The sequence below is a fragment of the Anoplopoma fimbria genome, chromosome 5 (genome assembly GCF_027596085.1).
Source record: "Anoplopoma fimbria isolate UVic2021 breed Golden Eagle Sablefish chromosome 5, Afim_UVic_2022, whole genome shotgun sequence".
Taxonomy (NCBI): Eukaryota; Metazoa; Chordata; class Actinopteri; order Perciformes; family Anoplopomatidae; genus Anoplopoma; species Anoplopoma fimbria.
In genome coordinates this window covers 5829702-5850947 of record NC_072453.1, presented here as the reverse complement: position 1 = coordinate 5850947, position 21246 = coordinate 5829702, and the positions used below count along the sequence as shown (strand labels likewise).

Sequence of the window (21246 nt, the reverse complement as noted above, 5' to 3'; positions counted from 1 at the left end):
TAATCTCCTTCTACATCTTCTCCTCTTTCTTTCTCTCACTCTCATTTTTTTCCTCTTCTTTTTACCTCCCTAAAGCCTTAAATCAGAGGGACTCCTTGTCCCTCCCCTCTTTATATCCGTGGGGCGTCCCAATTCACCAACCTGGTGAATAATTAATGCCGGCAGGCCGAGTTGATTAAAATAACACATCAGCTCTCCTTCATTGAGAAGAGGCATGGCTCTTCTGTGAATTTGCTCGGTGGTGTGGCTAAAGCACAGCAGAGGGGAGAGTTCTCTCTTCATAATAACATTGATTAAGATGTTATGGGTGTAACACCAGATGTGCCCCAATGTGGTTTTTCCTATTGTAGCAGGTTGCATGGTGGACCTTTTGAACAGGAGTGAACATTTTAACACAAATTCTAGCCCAAAATGCTGGATTTTTTAGGCCTATACCAATAGTATTGCGGGAACAATATATCATATGAACATATATTCATTTTTTTGTGTCCTTAAATATGTAACATGTTTTTGAAAACAATCCATTCCATATGATTATTAAAGAATTGTGACCTCAAGTATGTACAGGACATTTTATAACCGAAAACTTTCCAAAATGACCGCAAATGTACAGAATTGTCAGCATTTCTCTATCAAAGTCTCTTGTTTCTTAACAGCCAGCATATTTTCCAATACTCCTATTTATGTGATAAGCTTAACTCCATGCTGACTGATATATCGGTCTGGCTTCATCCCAAGTTCCTTAAAGCCTTTCCTACCAGAACTAAGTGTCTGTCACTTGTCCCCTCCTCTTCTCTTCCTCCCTCGCTGCCTCTCTGTGTTGCTCCTCTGTTCGTAAAGTTTTAAATCAAAGCAGATGGCATTCACGGGTGACACATGACGCATGTTCATGTTCGCTAATTATGTCCTCGCCGTGCCGTTGGCCTGTCAGCTTTGATTCCCCTCGCTTCCAACAGCTGTACATTTGCTAGTGTCGACCCCTCCCCCCCTCCTTTCACACCCCTCTCTCCATCTCTGCTGTACGTTTTTTCTTCCGCCACGGCTCCAGCTATTCAGTCAGAGCCGCCTTTTAAAGAGGAGACCGCAACAAATAGTGTGGAATCAAGGGTATTTAAAAAAGAAAGGGATTGTGATGTGTGCGTATGTGTGGTGTGTGTGTATACAGTTTTAATAAGGCGTGTTCCCTTTTGAAATGCCATCTCATACAAACACCGCAGGTTGTAGTGTGTGTCTGAGTGTGTGTCTGTGTGTGTGTGTGTGTGTGTGTGTGTGTGTGTGTGTGTGTGTGTGTGTGTGTGTGTGTGTGTGTGTGTGTGTGTGTGTGTGTGTGTGTGTGTGTGTGTGTGTGTGTGATATTGTTGATTGTGAGTGGGTGTTCAAGTGGGCTTGTTTACCATTCAGCTGCTGTGAGCTGTGAGAGGCTGACTGGCCAAACACTCCTAATGAGTTCCTCCTCAGCCCTCTTCCACACACACACACACACACACACACACACACACACACACACACACACACACACACACACACACACACACACACACACACACACCTACACACCCACACACACACTTGTGTCTCTGCTCCGCTCTACTCTGAAACATTGTTGCAGTTTCCACTGGGGGTCATTGTTCCCCATAGCTCCAGCTCAAACTCTGTTGTCATAGTTCTGCCGTTGTTCTGGTGTGTGTGTGTGTGTGTGTGTGCGTGTGCGTGCGCGGGTCCATGCCAGTGTCGGTTGCCATGACGCCCTGCTCACCAGACACGCACCGTGCTCCCAAACACATTTGCGCCTCACTTGTTTATACATTACAACAAGTGAGTTCTGAGGCCTGCCTGAATTAAGGAGAGAGATTGGGTCACTGCTCCGTTTCAATGACTTATTCATTGTGACCTTGTTTCCCAAAAAGCACATTTCTCATTCAAGCAAGTAAGCACCTTTACTTTTCTTATTCACGGCGGCGCTCCCTCCCTCCCTGTTTTCTTTTTTTCATGCCTTTTCGCTCTCCTTCATCTGTGTGTTTTCTCTCATTGAGATGCAGCATCTCACCGATCTCTTCCCCTCATTACCTATTTCGCCTCGTTCTTTCATGCTTCTCTCTTTTGTTCTTCTGCTTTTCTCTTTTTTTTTTCTCTACTTACCATTTTGGTTCAGAATGAATTCTATTGCGGTTAACTCCCTTTGATGTTTTTCCACCTCCATAGATACAGGTTATCTAATGTTAAGCTTGTTTTGAGCTTGGCAAATAGACTCTTTAGTTTCTCCATTGCTGCTTTATTAGCGCTGTATTAGGGATACCTCCTGGTCGCTACAGTGTTTTTCTGCTATTGCTTAGTGTCAAGAGTTACCTGACACCAAACAGACCCGTGCATCCTCAGGTGAGCTGGAAGTCAGTACAACCTGTTAATGGGATTACCATTTGACCTTTGGCCTCCACATCAAGCTAGCTAAGGACAGGGCAGGCTCATGATGGCTGGAGGATTAATGCCTGATCCCTGGAAAGACTAAAGCTTATTAGGTCAAGAAACACAGACAGGCAAGAGACAAACACACACAGATGTAGAGACGTGAACACACACACACACACACACACACACACACACACACACACACACACACACACACACACACACACACACACACACACACACACACACACACACACACACACCACAAACAAACAAATAGCCAGCCAGGAAGCTACCTCCACCAAGTGAGCGCACGTTGTTTTTACGTTCCTCTCTCTCTCTCTCTCTCTCTGGATTGCAGCTCGGTCGGCCCTCCTCCCCATCTCAGTTTCTCTCTCATCACAAAGAGCGGCTGCTTTACGACGCCGTGGCTGCAGTAAAAGCCAAGGGGTTGTAGGGGTGCACAGAAGGCTGTCGGGGGGGATGTAAATTACACAAATAAAACTCCCCACTGAGCTTCCACCCAAGAGAGGGAGAGGGAGAGAGACAGAGAGAGTGAAGGGTACAGGGAGAGGGAGAGATATTTGCTATAACTAAGATGAAGGGGATGCGACAGGAGGAAGGTATGCAGAGAAGAGGAGGTAAAAGGGAATATATGGAAACGAAATGATAGCAGAAAAAGATTCAGTCTGTGTGTATGTAAGAGGAGGAAGTGGAGAAAGTTAGTAAAGAGCCATCATTCAGCACTTTTAATATTACAGTTAGAGCCCTATGTGCCACTCGGCTTCCTCTCCTGCTCTCCATCACCTCCTCCCCTCAGCATCCCTCCCTCCCTCCCTTCCTTTCTGAAGGTTATTTTTTATTTTTTTTTGTCACCTGCTTGTTTACTCACCTTGGCACTCTGCAGAGGGCGTTCCGTGAAGTGCGGATGACTGTTCATTCTTGCTGATAGAAAGACTTCCACAGTAAATTCAGACACGACGTGCCACCTCCTGCCAGCAGATTTGGTCCTCACCACCGCAGCAGCAGGAGAGGAGGGGGTGTGTGACCAGAAACGCTCAACAGGAAATTGGGTGTGCTTTGTAATGCGGGCATTATTTTTGTAGCTTGGCAACATTAACTGTAAGAGGAAACCTGACTTGAACCAGGGTTTCCTCTGAACCCAAAAGGAGAGCGAAGAATGGATATTGTCGTATTGTCCCTTCGTCTCACACACGCACACAGTGAGACACACAAAATGTAGTAGTGTAGAAATTAGACTAAATGTAATTGTTTAAGTGTGTTTCAACTTCTTTCAAAGTCATGGTGTGGTTTTAAAGCTGCTATTAACGGTTATTTCAAATCTCTTTTCGCTTCATTCATTCGGTTAAGTCTGCAAACAATCCTCAGATTGTTTTTTTTATCCAACCAACAGTCTAAATACATTTTAATTGAAATAATATAAATCAGAGAAAAGCAGCATATTCACACATGTGAGAAGCTGGAAACAGAGAATGTTTGCCTTTTTTGATTAATAACAGACTTAAACGATAAATCTACTCTTACAACTTTTGCCAACAACTTTTCTGCCGATCTTTAAATCAAATTATCTAAAAATGTTTCAGCAATATCTCGTAAATAAAATATGAAATGTTTTGATTTGAAGTGTTAATATGAAGTCTGCTGCAGCTAAGAACACTTCCTGTAAGTCGCTTTGGATAAAAGCGTCTGCTAAATGCCTGTAATGTAAGAAACAAAGTAACTTGATAGTTCAGTTCTTCCACAATAGGAGTAAAAAATAGACTTAAAAAAAAGCTATACTGTACACTGAGCAAAGCAATAAGCATCCAGTGAAAGACAGTCTTACACACAGACAGACACACACACATAGGCTGCCTTAAAGAGTCTTTTTTTAGCGACTCAAACAGTGTAACCACCGAGTCGGGCATATGAGGGGCAGCTGGCTCCTCTCTCGCCGCCCGCCTTCAGCCTCAGACTGCTGCAGAGCGTACGATAAGCCGAGGGAGTGCGGCCGTGTGACCAGTAAACCTCATGGCAGCTCGGCGTAGTGGCAGACGGCAAAGCGGTTAAGTTGATTATATAGAGTTGTATATTTCCTCAGGGAGTTAAGGAGGAACTGAAGCAGGATGGTATGAGGGAGGAAGAGCAATTGGAGGAGGAAGAAAAATCGACATAGTATAATATATGCAAAGAGAGAGAGCGAGAGAGAGGAAAGCTATAAGGAGGAGGAAGTCATGTGTATGAGACATAAAAATTGTCCAAGACAGATCCAGAGAGAGGATGAGAGGAGGGTTGGGTCGGAGGAAGCAGAGAGGAAAGTTGAAAAAGCTTCTTAAATCTAAAGCAATAAACACAAAAGTCAGAACAGTGAAGTGGACGCGAGACTAGAATGAAGGGATCTTCGTAAAATGGCCGATTCAGAGATCAAACCAGCAGCTGAACAGGCCGAACAACAACAAATATTTTGACAAATGAAATCGCCTGATGAAGACATGCTTTTCGTTTGGTCCTTAATATAAATTACACAGTCACCTTAATTCACATTAAGTCCAATTTTTTTTATCCCAATGGTTCATCAAGAACCGTACTTTCATGTCCACAGAAATGGTCTGTTATTATTCCCCATTATGCTCCACATCTCTATTTTGTTCTATTCTTGAAAGTAAGTGCTTACTTCCTTGAAAATGGTTGTTGCTGCCAAATTGTATTTTTTTTTTCTTTCTAAGGCAAGCAGTTCTCTCATTGCATTTGTTACCATGCCAACAACCATCTATTAGAAGATGGAACATATTTTTTTTGCTTTCAGTGAAGTGTTTTTCTCCCACAACTTAATACATCGCAAAGCGTTCCAATCTGCCATTAGCTGATGTGCTGGTATAGACCTGAGGCTTTGCAGGAGCATCTGGTGATATCCGTTGGAGTATATGGATGCATGTTATCCGGCAGAAAAACAACATCAAAACATAAATTCAAACAAGAAACATTCTGCACGTTAACAGTACAACATTTTTAATCCAAATATGAAATAAAATACATTTTTCCCTGGGTGAATTAGGCTCGGCCATTGTGTGTGTGTGTGTGTGTGTGTGTGTGTGTGTGTGTGTGTGTGTGTGTGTGTGTGTGTGTGTGTGTGTGTGTGTGTGTGTGTGTGTGTGTGTGTGTGTGTGTGTGTGTGTGTGTGTGTGTGTGTGTCAGACATATAGTGTGGCTCTGCTTTGGGACAACAGAAATTCTCTAGATGATGTGTCCCACTCAGCTGTTTTGCCAGATGACTGGGTTTTTGGCACCGAGTGAGAGAGGATGGTGCCCATTGTTGTCTCCTTGCTGGAATGATCCTGCACCTGCATGTTGCTGATGGTGGGATTTGCTGTACGTGTGTGTGTGTGTGTGTGTGTGTCATTGTACACTGTTACAAAGTACCTTATATAGCTTTATGGCAGCCAGTATTCAGATCTTGTCTGTCAAAGTGTCCTTGAACCAAGGAGAGGTTTAATGTGAGCTACCCACCTCTATTATCATATTAATCTGAGACATAGAAAAACACATAGGTTTTGGATATATAGTATGTACTTTTGTTCCCTTTCCGTAGAGAAATATAGTTTTTTTGTGGTGTGTGGCTGATGTTTCAGTCATTGATTGTGTGTGCACATCTATCGACTCAACCTGTTTAATTAGCTTCTGTCTATCTAGATACCTGGAACTGACTTTGCTTCTCTTTACAACCGGTCCAAACATCAGACACACACCGCTCATTATTAGGAAGCATCTGCAGTGACTAAACTGTGGGTGTGACACGCACACGGACATCATCTGTGTCTTTGCATTACTGGCCATTGTTAGTCAGCAGACGCCTCTCTGACACACATTATGATCATAACTCCAAGTCCAGCCCAGAGCACTCTGGCTAACTGCCTGGGTTTGACCATTGAACCCTGAGGTGTAGTCTAGCAACTCCCTCAGCATTGGGCCTGCAGGGCATTATATGTGTGTGTGTTTGTGTGTGCGTGTGTTTGTGAGTGCATGAGAGAGAAAGGGAAGGAGTGTCTTGTGTACAATCTGGCTGGCCAACCTGTTTTTTTGCCCGATCATAGGGAAAAGTAATGATAAATTCGAAATTGTAATATCTGTAAATTCTTTAGCATATTGTACATGTTATATATATTTTTGTACATTTGTGTATATGTGTGTTTATAAAGCTGTATGCATTTTTAGCACATGTGTCATATGCATGCGAGGGTGAGCTTTTGTGTCTGTGTGCACATCTGCTTGTGTTCAAATGCTCTTTTATGCTTTATTGTGTGTGCGTGTGTGTGATTGTATGTATGTATGTGTATGTGTGTGTGTCTCCCTTTGGCTGACACGTGTGTGTATTTGTATGCTGCTCCATACCAACAGGGTAATTTAATATGAACTTTTTGGGACAGCTGAATGTCAGCAGATCCATTATCCTTTATCTGAACTCCCCAGAGGGGGGGGAAGAGAAGAGAGAGAGAGAGAGAGAGAGAGAGAGAGGTGGTTCAGTAGATGAATGGTTGGATGGATAAACGTACATCAGTGTCCAATGGCACTCTCCTGTTAACTGTCCCTTTCTGTCCTGCATGAATTATTCCCACACAGTGTCTTCACCCGAGTGTCATTGTTGCAATCTTCTCCATTAGAAAAGAGTCTCTATATGTTAAAGGTACGACATTGATCGCCCTTTATCAATACACTGATACCGGTGTAGCACTGTATTCTCTGGCAGTATTGGAACTCAATGTATCCATCCTTGATTGAGTGACATTTTAAGTCTACACCTGCCCTACTTTATTTTGAATAATTGTGAGTGTTTGGTTTGCAGTTTCTTATTTGTCTTCATAATACAGGTTCAATATTTACCTGTATTTGAAATATATATTTAGTAATTTAAGAGTTAAAGTTACAGTTTTGCATGTTACATATGCATGGTCAATGCTTCATGATAATATCAGGGGAACTTTACGTCGCTTCATGTCCAGAAACAATGAAGAACGTGCAAGTTCCCTGACAGTCCGATCATCACTGTTCAGCATATATATATATATATATGTATGAGTCCAGTTGGGCGTGTAGATTGGAAAGATGTGCAGAGGGTTTAAACAGGCATATGAAAGAGTGCAAGACAATTCCTGGCTTCTTCCACTCGCCTGCTACATTACACACACACACACACACACACACACACACACACACACACACACACACACACACACACACACACACACACACACACACACACACACACACACACACACACACACACACACGCAGAAACAGGTTGTGTGCAAATATACGTCAGCCATTTGGCAACATAGGGAAGTTACAGTAGAAGAAGGGAAGTGTAGAAACCATGAGTCATTACTGTCAGTGCTTGCGTATTTTTATTTTTTAACATTGTTTACTGTATATTGTTCCTGGACAGTTGCCAGTATGTGTTGCTTCAGTTATCAGAACTTGTTGCAAATCTTTTTTCAACATAACTCAGTTTACCAATACGGATGAACCGCCTACCTCTCTCTGATTTAAGACAAGCAGTAAAACACAGGAGTGATGGTGTTTGGGCGGAGGAGGGGGGGGCATCATCTCAATTAGACCCACAACACACGTCCAGAAGGCTTAAAGCTCCACACCTCCTCTACTCCACCAGCTACTTAAGGACTTTTAATTGCTGTAATGTAGGAAGAAGCTCCTGCATCCGTTCAGCATCAGATCTGCCCCTCAGATAACCATATAGCGGGTCAATAGTAGCTGGTTTTGGGACCATACATCCATTACATTTAGATACAGTCGATCACAGTAACAGTATATAGTGATGTCAGATAAGGATCGCAGCAGTAAAAACTGTTACGAGGCAAAATATTTCCTTTTTTATGCATTTGAAAAATCTTGGCCCAGCAAACCTTATTCATTTTATTGTATTTTTTGTACCTATAGCTGAAGTCATATCCTCGTTTGTACGTCTATTGTGTATTTCATGTTTTTATTTTCCATTTATTTGCTTTTCTTACACTTTATAATGGGAGTTTTGAATCAAACTTGCCATGAGTGTGACGCTTATCTGTAGTAACAGCTGTATCGGTGGGACTAATGTAGTGGACCGGGATGTTGTATGGAGGGAAAGAGGGGAAGGAGAGAGTGATGAATGATCCGTCCAGAGAGAGAGAGGGAGGGAGCTATAAAGAGATGGGCTGTTGGCCAACTAGGTTAGAGGTTTTATTGTTGATGTCTGCTTGGTTGCATAGAGACTACCTCAGATAAACACTCAGACCTGAGAGCATGCTTACCCCTGGTCAAACACGGTCTAGACAGTCTGACGCTTAGCTAGTGTGCAAACTCAAATATGCATCCCTCTTTGTTTTTTCTCTCTGCAAACACAAAAAGATGCACTTGCACTGCAGTGGGAGAAACAAAGGGATGACATGCGCTAAATGTAAATGCAAAAAAATCTAAATGTCACAGCTACATGTGTTCATATCTTACATAGTATGGGCTGCCATGGTGTCAAACTTGACAAAGTGATATAAGAAAGCTTAAACTAACTTTTGATCAGCAGAATCTAAAGTGATGCAACAGCAAAGACTTGCATTTAAAGCTACACAACATAATAGAGCTACAGAACACAGAGGACTGGTGGAAATTGTGAAAAAACATGAGCTGGATTGCAAACGGAATATTGACAAGTTCTGGAGCATGATTTTGTAAACTCCTGATGAGCTCTGACAAGCCAGACCCCCCTCCCCCAGCAGCCCCTAGCACTCCTGTTCTCACCTCCATACGTGAACAAGCTCATCTGTCACTCCCGTCACCTTTTTACACATTTTACTGTGGCAACTGTTTTTTTTCCAGATTAAACATGCAAACACTGATGCACAGGGATCTTTGCCAAAACACCCTCAAGACACACACACAAGCTCAACCGCAGACGGATGCGCATACACACACACACACACACACACACACACACACACACACACACACACACACACACACACACACACACACACTCTTACACTTTCTAACAATGTCACTCAAGCTTGGCCTTCACTTTTCTGCAAGGACTGTTGGCTGTGTGGGAGACAGGAGAAGCTTCAGAGACAGCAGAGAGAAGGAGAGAGAGAGAGACAGAGAGGGAAATAAAGGGAGGTGAATGGGGCTCTCCATCATGCTGTCAGTAAGCTGCAGCTTTAGCGTTAGCAAGGAATAAAGAGTGTTTTTAAAAAGGTGCTGCGAGGTGCAGCGAAGATGAATCGGATAAATGACTTCTCTTTTTCATTCAAAGAGCCCGGCAAAGCCCACAGGGTCACCGTGTGTGTGTGTGTGTGTGTGTGTGTGTGTGTGTGTGTGTGTGTGTGTGTGTGTGTGTGTGTGTGTGTGTGGTGTGTGGGGGAGAAAGTGTGATGCTGTTTACTATGCTTCAGCCTGGAGTTTCCAACGGAGAATGTGTGCAAAACCCAGACTTCGGCTGATGTTATTGTTGCTCCTGACACTATAACATATTGTGTTTTTTTCTGACTGTTGCCCCTCTCCTTTCACCACCGAGTGGGAAAAGTAATGTAGTTCAGAGGGGGCATGTTAGGGTGGAACAATGGCTCAAAAATATTGAATAAGGAGTGAAAGGGAGCCAAGGTTTTAATGACAATAGGCCGGAGCTGGGGGCCGAGGACTGATGATGTGGGGTGGGGGCGGGGGGGTTTGGCCAGTCCAGATTGATGATAGATCTCTGCTGGTTAAATATTATCAGGCTTCTTTTTTCATGTATCAACCCCCCACTCCCTCCCGTCCTGGTATCACACAGAGAATGGTAAGATGTGGCCGGCTAATGATCTGCCCTTCTGGGCCATTCACTTTTTTGTATTAGCCTATTTACTTACTGTTGAGTCACTCCCCTCTCTACGGGTTCACAACACAGATGGTTCGGGTAGCCATAGTGACGGCCCAGCTTTATTTATATCAGTTCAAAGCCCTTCTGTGCTTTTTTCCCCCCCTAACACTGGGAAGTTTTGTCACAGATGGAGTGCCCAAATGATAGTTTAACTACAAAGTTGGTGATTTTAAAGTATATTTCTTTTAGCTTTCTTACATATGAGTCAACATAAAAGGGGAAAAAGTATTTTCTTTAACGTATTCCCAATGAAGCATAAAGTTACCTCTGTCCTAACTAAACAGCTATACTTTTCAATGCATATTTGAAATGTGTTCGTTTTAGGATGTCATGTCATTGAGATTGGGAGGACATGTGTAACAAAAGATGCTCTGTGTTGTTAGATGCGTATGATAATCCATGTGTTGGTCATGTATTTCAGTACTTCCCTTTTTTTTCCCCTCCGGTGTTCGTTTTTACATCGCCGCCTGACTAAGGCACGGCCTGAGGGCAAAAAAGTTTGACAGCGATATCAATTGTCACAGAAGTTTTCCGGGCTTTTTTTTTTTGACAAAGAACCAGCCTCTTCCCCGCCGCCTGTGGCTAAGCTGATCAAACCTTTTGACTGCAGAAACAGAAACTGTGCTCTGGTGGGGCTCTTTTCACTGTCAGGGTTGTCCCCCGGCTCTCAGTTGAAGTTGACCCATACGCACCTCTGGGACTTGTGGGTAAAAGGGCTGCCTCTCATCCAATTAACTCATCTCTTTCACACATATTAATGTATACACACACACACACACACACACACACACACACACACACACACACACACACACACACACACACACTCTAGGGCTGGGATAAGGGTGTGCGGTGGACAATAACAGAGATGGTGAGAGATAGCAGAGGAGGAGGAGGAGGAGGAGCGGCTCCATCTACATTCCCTTTGCCTCATTCTTTTGAAATGCTGATGACTCCTCCTCCCTCACCCTCATCGCTCAGCTCTCTTCTTTTTTTTTTTTTTTTTTTTCTTAATGTGGCGGAGTCATCCATTCCATTAACCCTCCTCCTGCTCCCCCATCCCCAGGTTAGAATGAGGGAGAGATCCCCCCACCGTCGCCTCCCCCCCTCCTGTAAAAGGCATGGTAACAGGGGCCACAGTGGTGACGATGGCAGGGGCATTTGTCATGCTCTGAGCCGCGGCAGTCTGTTGCTCTCCCGTGGGCCTTTGTTTGTCCCCGGCTCCCAACTTGCTGGCTAAGCAGGGGGATTTCACATGTTTCATTAACATCTGAACCAGCTCGGCACTTTTGTTAAAAAATTTCGCAATGCGCGGCGGGACGCAAGGGCACACGCACGAAAAAAAAAAAAACCCTGAAAAGCTGGATGTGCCCAGGAGAGAGGGGTCCGTTTTTTATGAAAGAGCAAAAGCAGGATTAGAGCTGGATCACACACACACACACACACACACACACACACACACACACACACACACACACACACACGCTCACACGCACGTGCACACCCGCAACTATTTCCAAGAGTGTTGACTGCACATTCGGCCTGCAGTTATCCAACCTCTGCGCGGTTCATGGCACACATTCTGTCTTTGTAGTAAGCACAACAATCAGCGTGCCCTGCCCGGCGCCGGTGTTGGGGGCACCGCTCAAGTGGAGGTCAGTCGCCGAGGCGTTATAATGCTTTAGGCTGGGCACAACAAGACTGAGGGCAATCCATTTAAAGCGAACCAACTAAGCATTAAAACCCCCCCCCCAAAACCCTCCTCTCGTATCCCCTCCAGGCCACCCCGAGCATCACACTTGTGAATAGAAAACGGGAAATCGGCCTTCTGCAGCACTTCAAAAACTGGAGAGAGAGAGAGAGAGAGAAAGCAGCGAGAGGCAGGGTGGGACAGAGGAAAATACCGTGGAGAGGAGTGGGCATGTTAGTGATACAGAGCTACTTTTTTTTTTTCACACGGTGCCTCGACAACCCGGACAGCAGTGCCTAAGATCTCTGTTAGATGGAGATGAAACGACTCAAATCGGGGAACATCGGCAAAATCAAAGCTCGAATGTGTGTTTTGATGAGAAGACAGCTTTTTTTTTTTTTTTTTTTTTTTTTTTTTTTTTTTTAAAGATAATTTTCCCTTCGTCTGTCTTTTTTTCCGTGAACTCTGAGCTAAGGCCACGAGGGCAAGGCTGTGGTCGAGAGCCTGGATGCAGGAAACGGAGAAATGAGTGTCATACCTAACGGATTTAATGTAGCTTGAGTTTAAATTGCATCAGTGAATTCTCTTCACTTCTGCTCCCTGCTTGTCCCTCTCTGCCTGGAGCCGAACATTTGGCAGCCAGCGTTTGTTTTCTATGTGAACAGTCTGCTCAGTTTTGTGCATTGTCCGTGCTTTAAAAATCTCTTTCAGTTTTTTTCTCAGCAAATAAAGCATTGCTGGGATTCTGACAATAGAAGCCAAATTCAAACTTTTCTATGGGACAGGGCACAAAAAACAAATGCACTCTTCTTATTCTGGACTGACAGTTTTCAGCATTCTCTGCACCACAATTTTGGATTCCTAAATGTAGTCAGTTTTTTGACTCCTGATGTGGTTAGCCCACTGATCTACACTTCCAGCAAACAAAAATATAGATCTTTTTATTATTAGAAAACGTTCTTCTTTTGACCACGGCTCATTGATTTGTTCATCCCAGTCGTATATCCTTTTTACCGTTAACTTCCTCAACCTTTTTTCAGTCTCTTCTACCTCTAGGTTGCTTTGCGTTCCATTCTCTGTCCCTCTTAATAGAATTAGTTGTGTGTCCATCCGTATGTACTAAACATCTCCCCGTTTCTGACAGCTAATGGAGGCCATTCCGTGTCCGGGATGACTGATATTGAGATATCCTTCCTCCAGGGTAACATCCATAGCAATTTTCCCTTGATTTGCCGAATGATGGACTGTGCAAAAGAACATAGACGTAATGATCATAGCGGAGATGGGCCCTCTAACTCAAGGCCGCAGAGTGTGGGCGATTACAAGCTATACAATAAGCTATGTCCCCCCCCCCCACTCTCTCTCTCTCTTCTTCTCTCCCTTTGCTGAGGTATTTCCAGAATGCCGCAGGCCATGATGGATTTATGAGTAGGCCATACTTTGGTAAACACCGATGGTGGGCAGCTTTGTCCTCCCCCCCTATGATATAGTGAAGGTCCCATAAAAAATGGGAAAACCAGGTTACGGCCACCATAGAGTTGGGCTAAACAATAAAAGGCTTTATGGGCAGATATAGGCCTGTACCATAAATGCTGGAATCTGCTGTCAGAGGGACATTAAAGGGGTAATGACAGGGGGGGGAGGCTTTCACAAAATCCCTGCAGCCACTAAAAGGGTCTTTTTTTTTTTTTTTAGAAAAAGGAAAGCAGAGCACAGAGTTAGAGATCTACAGAACAGTTTAACTTTAATCAGATTGACAGAAAGGAGATGGAAGCGGCGCAGCGTCCATCGATAAGTGCTGCATGTTCTCACATCGAAGGGTCGGGCCCTCATTACACATTGGCTCGCCGTCGGGGAGCACAGCTGTTGGGCTTGGCTGGTGCTGCCTGTCCGGGCAGCACCAAAACCAGCTGTGCAAACAAACACAAACACACACACACACACACACACACACACACACACACACACACACACACACACACACACACACACACACACACACACACACAGAAACCGCATGGCAGCAAGGGGAAGCCGTAGTTTCAGGTAGACTTGAAAGCAAACATGCAACCCGGCACGCACTCAGACGTAAACACACGCCGACCTGCACCCAGGGGAGATGTGCGCCTGGTAGCATGAGGATGTGTGCATGTCGGGACCAATGGCGGCGGTATGAGTGTGGTAGGGGGGGATTATGGTGCAGATAATCACAGTGGTGGGATATAACCGCTGACACGCAGACAGCATGTGTTGCCCCCTTCAGCGTGACAGACCTGGACATCTCCTTGGGGGCAAGGAGAGCTTGTTTTACTGCTTCCTAACACCCCAGATTGAGCTAAGAAAGAAGGAGAGTGGGGGGCAGTAAAAATAGTTTGACACCCTCAAGGTCCAGCCGGCAATCTCCCCTCCGCCCTTGCCCCATAAAACTCTTTGAATTCCCTCCTAAAGTCCTTTTCCCGCTACCTCCCCCTCTCCCCGTCCATCTCAGCTGGACTCTCAGTTCCAGCTTTGCTCCGAATCAAGTTGCTATACTTACCGGCCGTGGTATCTCTCTTTTCTTTGCACTTCTAGAACCATCTATTTCTGCAAAAGCCTTCACCTCGTAACGGCGCTCTAAACGGGACCTTACATCGGTTTTGCCTGGACTATACGCAACAACACTTTGAAGCCGGAGCCTCACAAACAAGATTGGCCTCTCACTCGAGACGCAATCTTATTCTCTCTGGCTCTGCCTCCCAGCCAAAGTACTTCTCTGTGTCCTCAGGAGTCAGGCGCTTATTGATGCTGGATCAGGATCAGCCAGCCGGACTGGTGTGTTAACGTGGGCCAGACCACCCCTCACTTGTGACTCCTGTTGTCTTTTTTACTTTACACAGTCATGAAGAAGCAATAGAGACCACGGACCACTCTCACTTCCTCTACATTCAAGGAACTAATTGTCAAGTGTGTTAAAACACTGATACTCATATTATGTACATGTTTGTGTGTGTGCTTGTTTGTGATGAGCCACTTACATGTACTTAAATGGACACCACCTGTCACTAAACCAGGACTTTATTCTTCTGTTGCTATGACGTTAATACATCCAATTCCCTAACAGTCTACCCCAAAGGAGCACTGTGTTTCATTTCACAATAAAAACACAACAATCCTTTAATTCAGCTCTTTTTCAAGGATGAAACTGTGACTTTTTCTAGTTCAAAATAAATTAATAAAGGTGTGGGAAAAGGACTTTTTTCAGGTCTAATGTTGTACTCTTCCCTCCCCCATCGTAATAAGCAATGATCAACAATCTGTTATCTCTCAGCTTGTTCTATGCTATCACAGTGTATTGCCCGGGGATGAATGCTCTCCCCTCGGAGGAGAAAACAGAGCCTGGAAAAATTAGCATTTACTGACAGCCATTACTCATAGAGCTAATCCTGTCAAGGAATGTGTGGCTCCGCTATCAGTGCAGGCAAGGGGTCGCCGCGGCCCAGGCCTGCACACTGGGCTCTTATCAGGCAGGGTAAACACACTAGGGTCTGCATTAAATAAGTGTCACAGTCAGTGGGGGCGGAGCAGGCCAATCCCCCCCCTGCCAGGCTCCATGCAGATAATCCCTCTCAGAAAACCCTGTTGGTCGGACCCAGCTGTGGCCTGTGGCTCAGGTGTAGGATTAGTGGGGGAGGAGAGGTATCGTTCATGCAGCGGTGTAGGTTACAACACAAGCCACAATGTTTTTATTGGCCCATTTCACATTAATGCAGATATATTTGAACAGGCTATTTATGTAGCATTTTTTTTTTTCTGTCCACACATTCATTTCTCAGGTCAATTTACAAGATACCAAACAGTATAAAAATGCTTTAGAATGCATGTCCATGAAACGACGGATTAATCTGCCGGCATTGATAGAAAGTGTCCTTCAACGTTGTCGACCTTGTCTGGGACAATTCATTTGGAATGAGCCAAAGTTTCACTTTTGCCAGTGTGAAAGTGAAAAAACAGTGATATAATGTGCGATGTCCTCAAACTTACCTTTCGTGGGGTGCTTGGCCCTAATCTCTACCATTGAACATGCGCCGGCAACTTGAGCCGACAGCTGTACTCCAGATCACATGGCAATCACAGGTCAATGCTTTTGAAAAGCTCAGTTTACCTGTCAACACCACAACATGAGACCGGTGGTGTGTTTGTGAAGGGCCTGGATGTTTTTTTGTAGCACTGTAATTGCCACTATATTCTTTCGGGATCGCTATCTGCGTCTCCAGACTCTTTAAAAAAAGGAAACATTCATGCCTTTAGAGTCATGCTATGATGGCTCTGGTATGGATTCTACACGCCTGGTGGACGACACAGCTGCATGCGTGCATAACAAGTTGCAACAATGTTGCATGGAATGTTGCAGAGTATAGGTGGAGTAGCATTTCATTGGGGAAGTGGTGGTGCAAGTCTGAAGCAAAGCAGCTTCCTGGACTTTTAATCCACTGCGGTGTGAGAAAAGTTAAGTGTCAGCTACCATGACCGGGTGCCACTTTGGTTGCGTTATTTGTGCTGGGTGAACGGAGGCGCCTCTCTGGGCAGCACTGGCGGAAAAGTGTAATGGCGGTACTCGGTGTACAAGGTGGGAAACCCTGAATAATGTGGGATGAGAGCGAGCCAGAAAGGCGAATCCGAGTCAGCCAGTGGGTCACCAGGAGGTGAGGCTGCCTACTTCCCTGGGTTCAGGAAAAGTTCAGCCGCATAGCATTAGGCAAATTAGGGAGACAGGGTTGGGGGAGAGGGACTGATGAGAGCATGGGGGGGGAAAAGGGTCAAATGAGTTGGAAGGAGGAGCCCGAATAAAGAGTGAGAGCATAGAGGGGAACTTCCAGGAAAAAGAAAGAGCCAGAGAGATGCAGTGCGGTGCAGCTCTCATTCACTCAATGCATTCCCTGTCATATGTCATATGTAAAAGACTCATTACTGAGCTTATAGAGCTTAATCGTGTCCTCAAATACATTCTGATTTAAAGCCGCCCCGCACCTAAATCCTAAGGGCCGGTAGCGGACTCCTCTCCCCTCACAGTCTCACCCCGGGCCCCCGGGTTTAAAGAGAGGGAGATCCACGGTGACGTCCCTGAAGGGGTTAAACGTAGGAGGAGCAACGCATGAAAAAAGGCACTGAGGGTAGGAAGGGAAAAAAAAAAAAAAAAAAAAAAAAAGAGCCGAGTGGAGGTGGAGCCAAAGCCCTCAGCTGCTGTGCCTTGTCACATTTTTTTGCAGAACATGATAGCCGCACGGTTCGGTGTGGGGATGATTTAGGCGCCGCTCCGCGAATACAAAACAAGGCGGCGCTGCGTGTTTTCACGGGACCCTGGATATCGTGGAGGAAAAAAAAAACACACAAAAAAAAAAAAAAGAAAAGCGGGGTCTGACCGAGGCGAGCCGCCGGTTGTTGTGGCGCACGGAGGGAGACCGGTTCATTTACGGAGACTGACAGGACGTCCACCCACCGGCGGGCGCAAACGGGACGAGCGACCGTAAACGCAACCAGACGGGATCTCCTCTCGTACCTGCGCTCAGAGCCCCGCGGTGACTTCACGGACTTTGGGAGATTTGTGTTCTCTTCTCTGGGATTTTGTATTTTTTTTTTCTTTCTCTGTTACGGTGTGGATACAGCCTCAAATGTTGCTCTGTGTTTGAGCCAGGCCGAGAGGACCGATATATATATATATATATATATATATAAGTTCTTCGGTTCATTCTGTCGGTATACTATTATTAATATTTGGTGCATATTCCCAGACGTATTCTTAGACGGGACACCATGCAGGCTGCTCTTTTAAATTATGTTTTCAAATTGAGCGCAGCCGATTAGGCTATTCCAGACACTGATCCACTCCTCTGGTTTTTTTTTTTTTTTTTTTTTTTTTTTTTTTTTTTTTTTTTGGGGGGGGGGGGGGGGATTTCCAATCAATACAAGAAAAAAAAAAAAAAAAAAAAGAAAGATGCCAAATGTTCAAATATTCCCGCTGTGCTCGGATTTACCACCTTTGCTTTTATTTTAATGCAGTTTCCTCCCCGTTTGGCCCCCCCTCCCCACCACCCTCAGTTTCTACCTCTGCCGGTGGCTAGCTGAAAACCCACAAGGCTCGTGTGGGTTTTTTTTGTTTTTTGGGGTTTTTTTTCCCCCTGAGTGCGCGACAATAGTTCGTTTTTGGGGTTGTTTGTTTTTTGACAATAATCCCCTGCTATCGTCCCGCTTCATATGATGTATGAGAGCGTGGACGTGGTGGGACTGAACCCCAGCCCGAACCCGTTTTTAATGATGGATTACTACAACCAGAGCAGAGGATGCTTGATCCCGGAGAAAGGACTGGTGCCCGGAGCGCCGCATCCCTACAGCACGTCCATCAGGAACCAGCACTGGAACGGCTCCAATCACTGTAGGTGTCCTCAACTCTTTATTCCACCAACTGGGGGAAGTTTAAAGCCTCTGTGGCCATGCGTGTTTGTATTTAGAGCCTGAATAAAAAAAGCGTGTTTTCCCCATTTAGTTTATTCTTCTATCAACCGATTCGAGTCGTTATCACCAGGGTGTATTCCCGTGTTACCAGGCCTTTGGTATCTCAATAATTCAAACCGGATAATATGTGCCAAACAGCGTTGCATGTTATCACCACTGAGCTTCATAACTGCATTATATATACTTGACCCACTTTCGTCTCTCTCTCTCTCTCTCTCTCTCTCTCTCTATCTATCTCTCTCTCTCTCTGCTGCCTTTGAACGCACCCTGACTGATTTATTTCTTTATTCTGAGAAACGTTGTGAGGCTGCGTAGCTCTGATCCACACCACGTTATCCAAAGCCTTTTTTTTTTTTTTTTTTTTTTTTTTTTTTCTCTCGTTGCGATCCCGAAATACACACTTAATACAAACAAGTGTTTCGTAAACCGTGCCAACGTTAATCAGATCAAACTTTCCTGCCAGTGTTGTCCCTGGGTTCCCCTTTTGCTAATCTGGGTAGCTGCACCAAAAGGCCAGAGTTCCTGAGCAGCACCGCCTCAGACTGGACTCTCCTGTCTACATTTAATGTGTCAATCAAGCCTCGCGCTAATTAAGTGTATTAAAGTTTGGTAGGTAGGATGGGGGAAACAATTACAACACAGTGTTTGTTTAAATCCCATATTTATCTTAATATCATCTTAGTTTGAGAACACATATTTCAATTCTAATAAATCCAACCAGACATTATTATGTTAAGGCCAATGTGTCAGGCTTTTCTTCCATGTCTAAAAATAACATGTCGGTAAGGCTGCTTTCTCAATTGTGTGTGTGTGTGTGTGTGTGTGTGTGTGTGTGTGTGTGTGTGTGTGTGTGTGTGTGTGTGTGTGTGTGTGTGTGTGTGTGTGTGTTTGGTGATGTTTTTTTTCTTTGGTTGAGTAACCACCCTGAGTCATGGCAGATTTCAGTTTATTGATACGGTATCTGCTGCAATAACAGAGAGAGAGAGAGTTTTATTGCGACAACAAAGTATCACTGAGGCCGTTCCCATTCTCTACCTCAAAGGAGCTGCACTGCACAAAGCTCCAGCAGGCCTTTTATAGAACAGATAGCTCTGTTGTCTTTCACAGCTGAAAGAGTGTAAAAGCCGGGAATCTCCACAGGCTCTTAAGGGCCAATTTCCTCCCTGTCTCCTTAGACTATAGAAGCACACGACAAAGGGACATTTCCCCATGTTTTTGGCAGCAGCAACAACAAAAACTGCTCAAAAAGCGGTGCTATGTCTTTTCTCTCACACACTTTTTATTTTTATGTTTTTTCCCCCCCAAGTCACATGAGATTAGAAATTCCTCTTTGAATAAAAAGGACAAGTTGCACAGCAGATATCCAGCAGGCTTCATAATGTTTATCGAACTGACCCACTAAAGAGCTCTAGTAGCTGCATTGATTCAAACCATGTGAGAACGTCGGAGGGAGGCTGTGGGGGTTTGGCCCAGGAAGAGACCTCTGATCCCTTACTCCACTCCACATTGTGTTGCTCAACAGAGGACTTGAAGTGTGTGGGGGTGGTGGGGGGGTTATAGCATTGCCGCTCGTTGCCTTTCTGAGATTGTGCAAAGATTGTGCACAACCATGGACAGTTGTGGGGGGGGGGGTTTCAGAGTAGACGCTCAACATCCGTTAGTGTCATCACGTGGCCCAGAGGCTTATTGGATCATAGGGATAAAAAACAAAAACACAGTTTTCTTTTTTTAAACATCCTGTTCTTAAGCAGGAATCCGAAGCAGTCCGGCTCAAAAGCACGAGACAATCCAATAAAACATCTGCTGGCTTCGTCTCTTACTGGACTCTCTCTCTAAAATACAGACCTTCACAGACAGTGCTCTCATGGTATGTTATCCTCTGCACGTGGCTTTGAGAAAGAGATCGCTGGTGGAGTTTAAACATTTTCTTTCAGCCCCACTCCCTCAGTGCTTTTCCTTTTTGGTCCTCTTTTTTTTTTTTCTTTTCTTTCTTTAACCTCTCCACATTGGGTCTAACTATTCATTACAGGCTTTACAGAGGAGCTCTCTGGCTCTAAGAGTGCACTCAATGGCATCTTCGCTGAAGTAAATGGCCTCCTGGACCCATTAAGTGTCCGGGCACAAATCCAGATCATATGGACGCTTCATCCCTAATGTTATTAGTTCTTTTAAAGATGCTGCCACTTTAGTGTTTTGACTGTTCCCATCCAGTGGCTGTCAGCGCAGGTTTGTCCACTGAAGGAAGTGTCAGCAAGCTTGTAAGCCGGTTATTCAGAGCCACGACGCTGAATCTTTATGCTGAAGGGGCTCTGTTCTCGCAGATTAAATGCACTTGACTTTCTTTTTTTTTCCACTGAGGGCCTGTCAGAATCCTTACACCAATTACGGGACTCATGCATGAAAGAATGTGCATGGCCTTGTTCACATGACTGTCACACACTAGAAAAATGGGGGGTATGAAGGAAAAAGGGATCTCATGGTGGGCTCAAATGCTCACCAGCCCATAGGCTTCTTGCTCTTTGTTTTTTTTTGTTTTTTTCTCAGGCTGTCCTCAGTAGGAAATAAAGCGCTCACCAAGGATTCCCATAGAGAGTAGACGAGGCAGAGAGAAGGCCGAGCTTCAGCTAGTTTGTCCTCAGAAGGCAGGGCCTACCGACTTTTGGGCATGAACGCTCTGTGTGTGTGTCTGAGAGGCAAGTGACCGGCGGCTTAATCTGACTCATGTGGTATTTAAGTGCGGAAGTCCTTTTTGCCTAGCAGG

The 21246-nt window shown here is 44.8% G+C and overlaps 1 protein-coding gene across 4 annotated transcripts in view; it reads left to right on the top strand.

Annotated features, from left to right (window-relative positions):
* The window catches only part of raraa (retinoic acid receptor, alpha a), a 75648-nt gene that overhangs the window by 19702 nt on the left and 34700 nt on the right, over positions 1 to 21246 (top strand). The window contains exon 1 of one of the 4 annotated variants that reach the window (XM_054598514.1): positions 17998 to 18405. The exons of 2 other annotated variants lie outside the window; for them this stretch is intronic. In XM_054598514.1, coding sequence (XP_054454489.1) covers positions 18228 to 18405 — 178 coding nt within the window. In that variant the 5' untranslated portion in view covers positions 17998 to 18227. Of the gene's footprint in view, positions 1 to 17997; positions 18406 to 21246 lie in introns of those variants that run through there. One more of the 4 variants, XM_054598516.1, reaches the window with a different exon arrangement.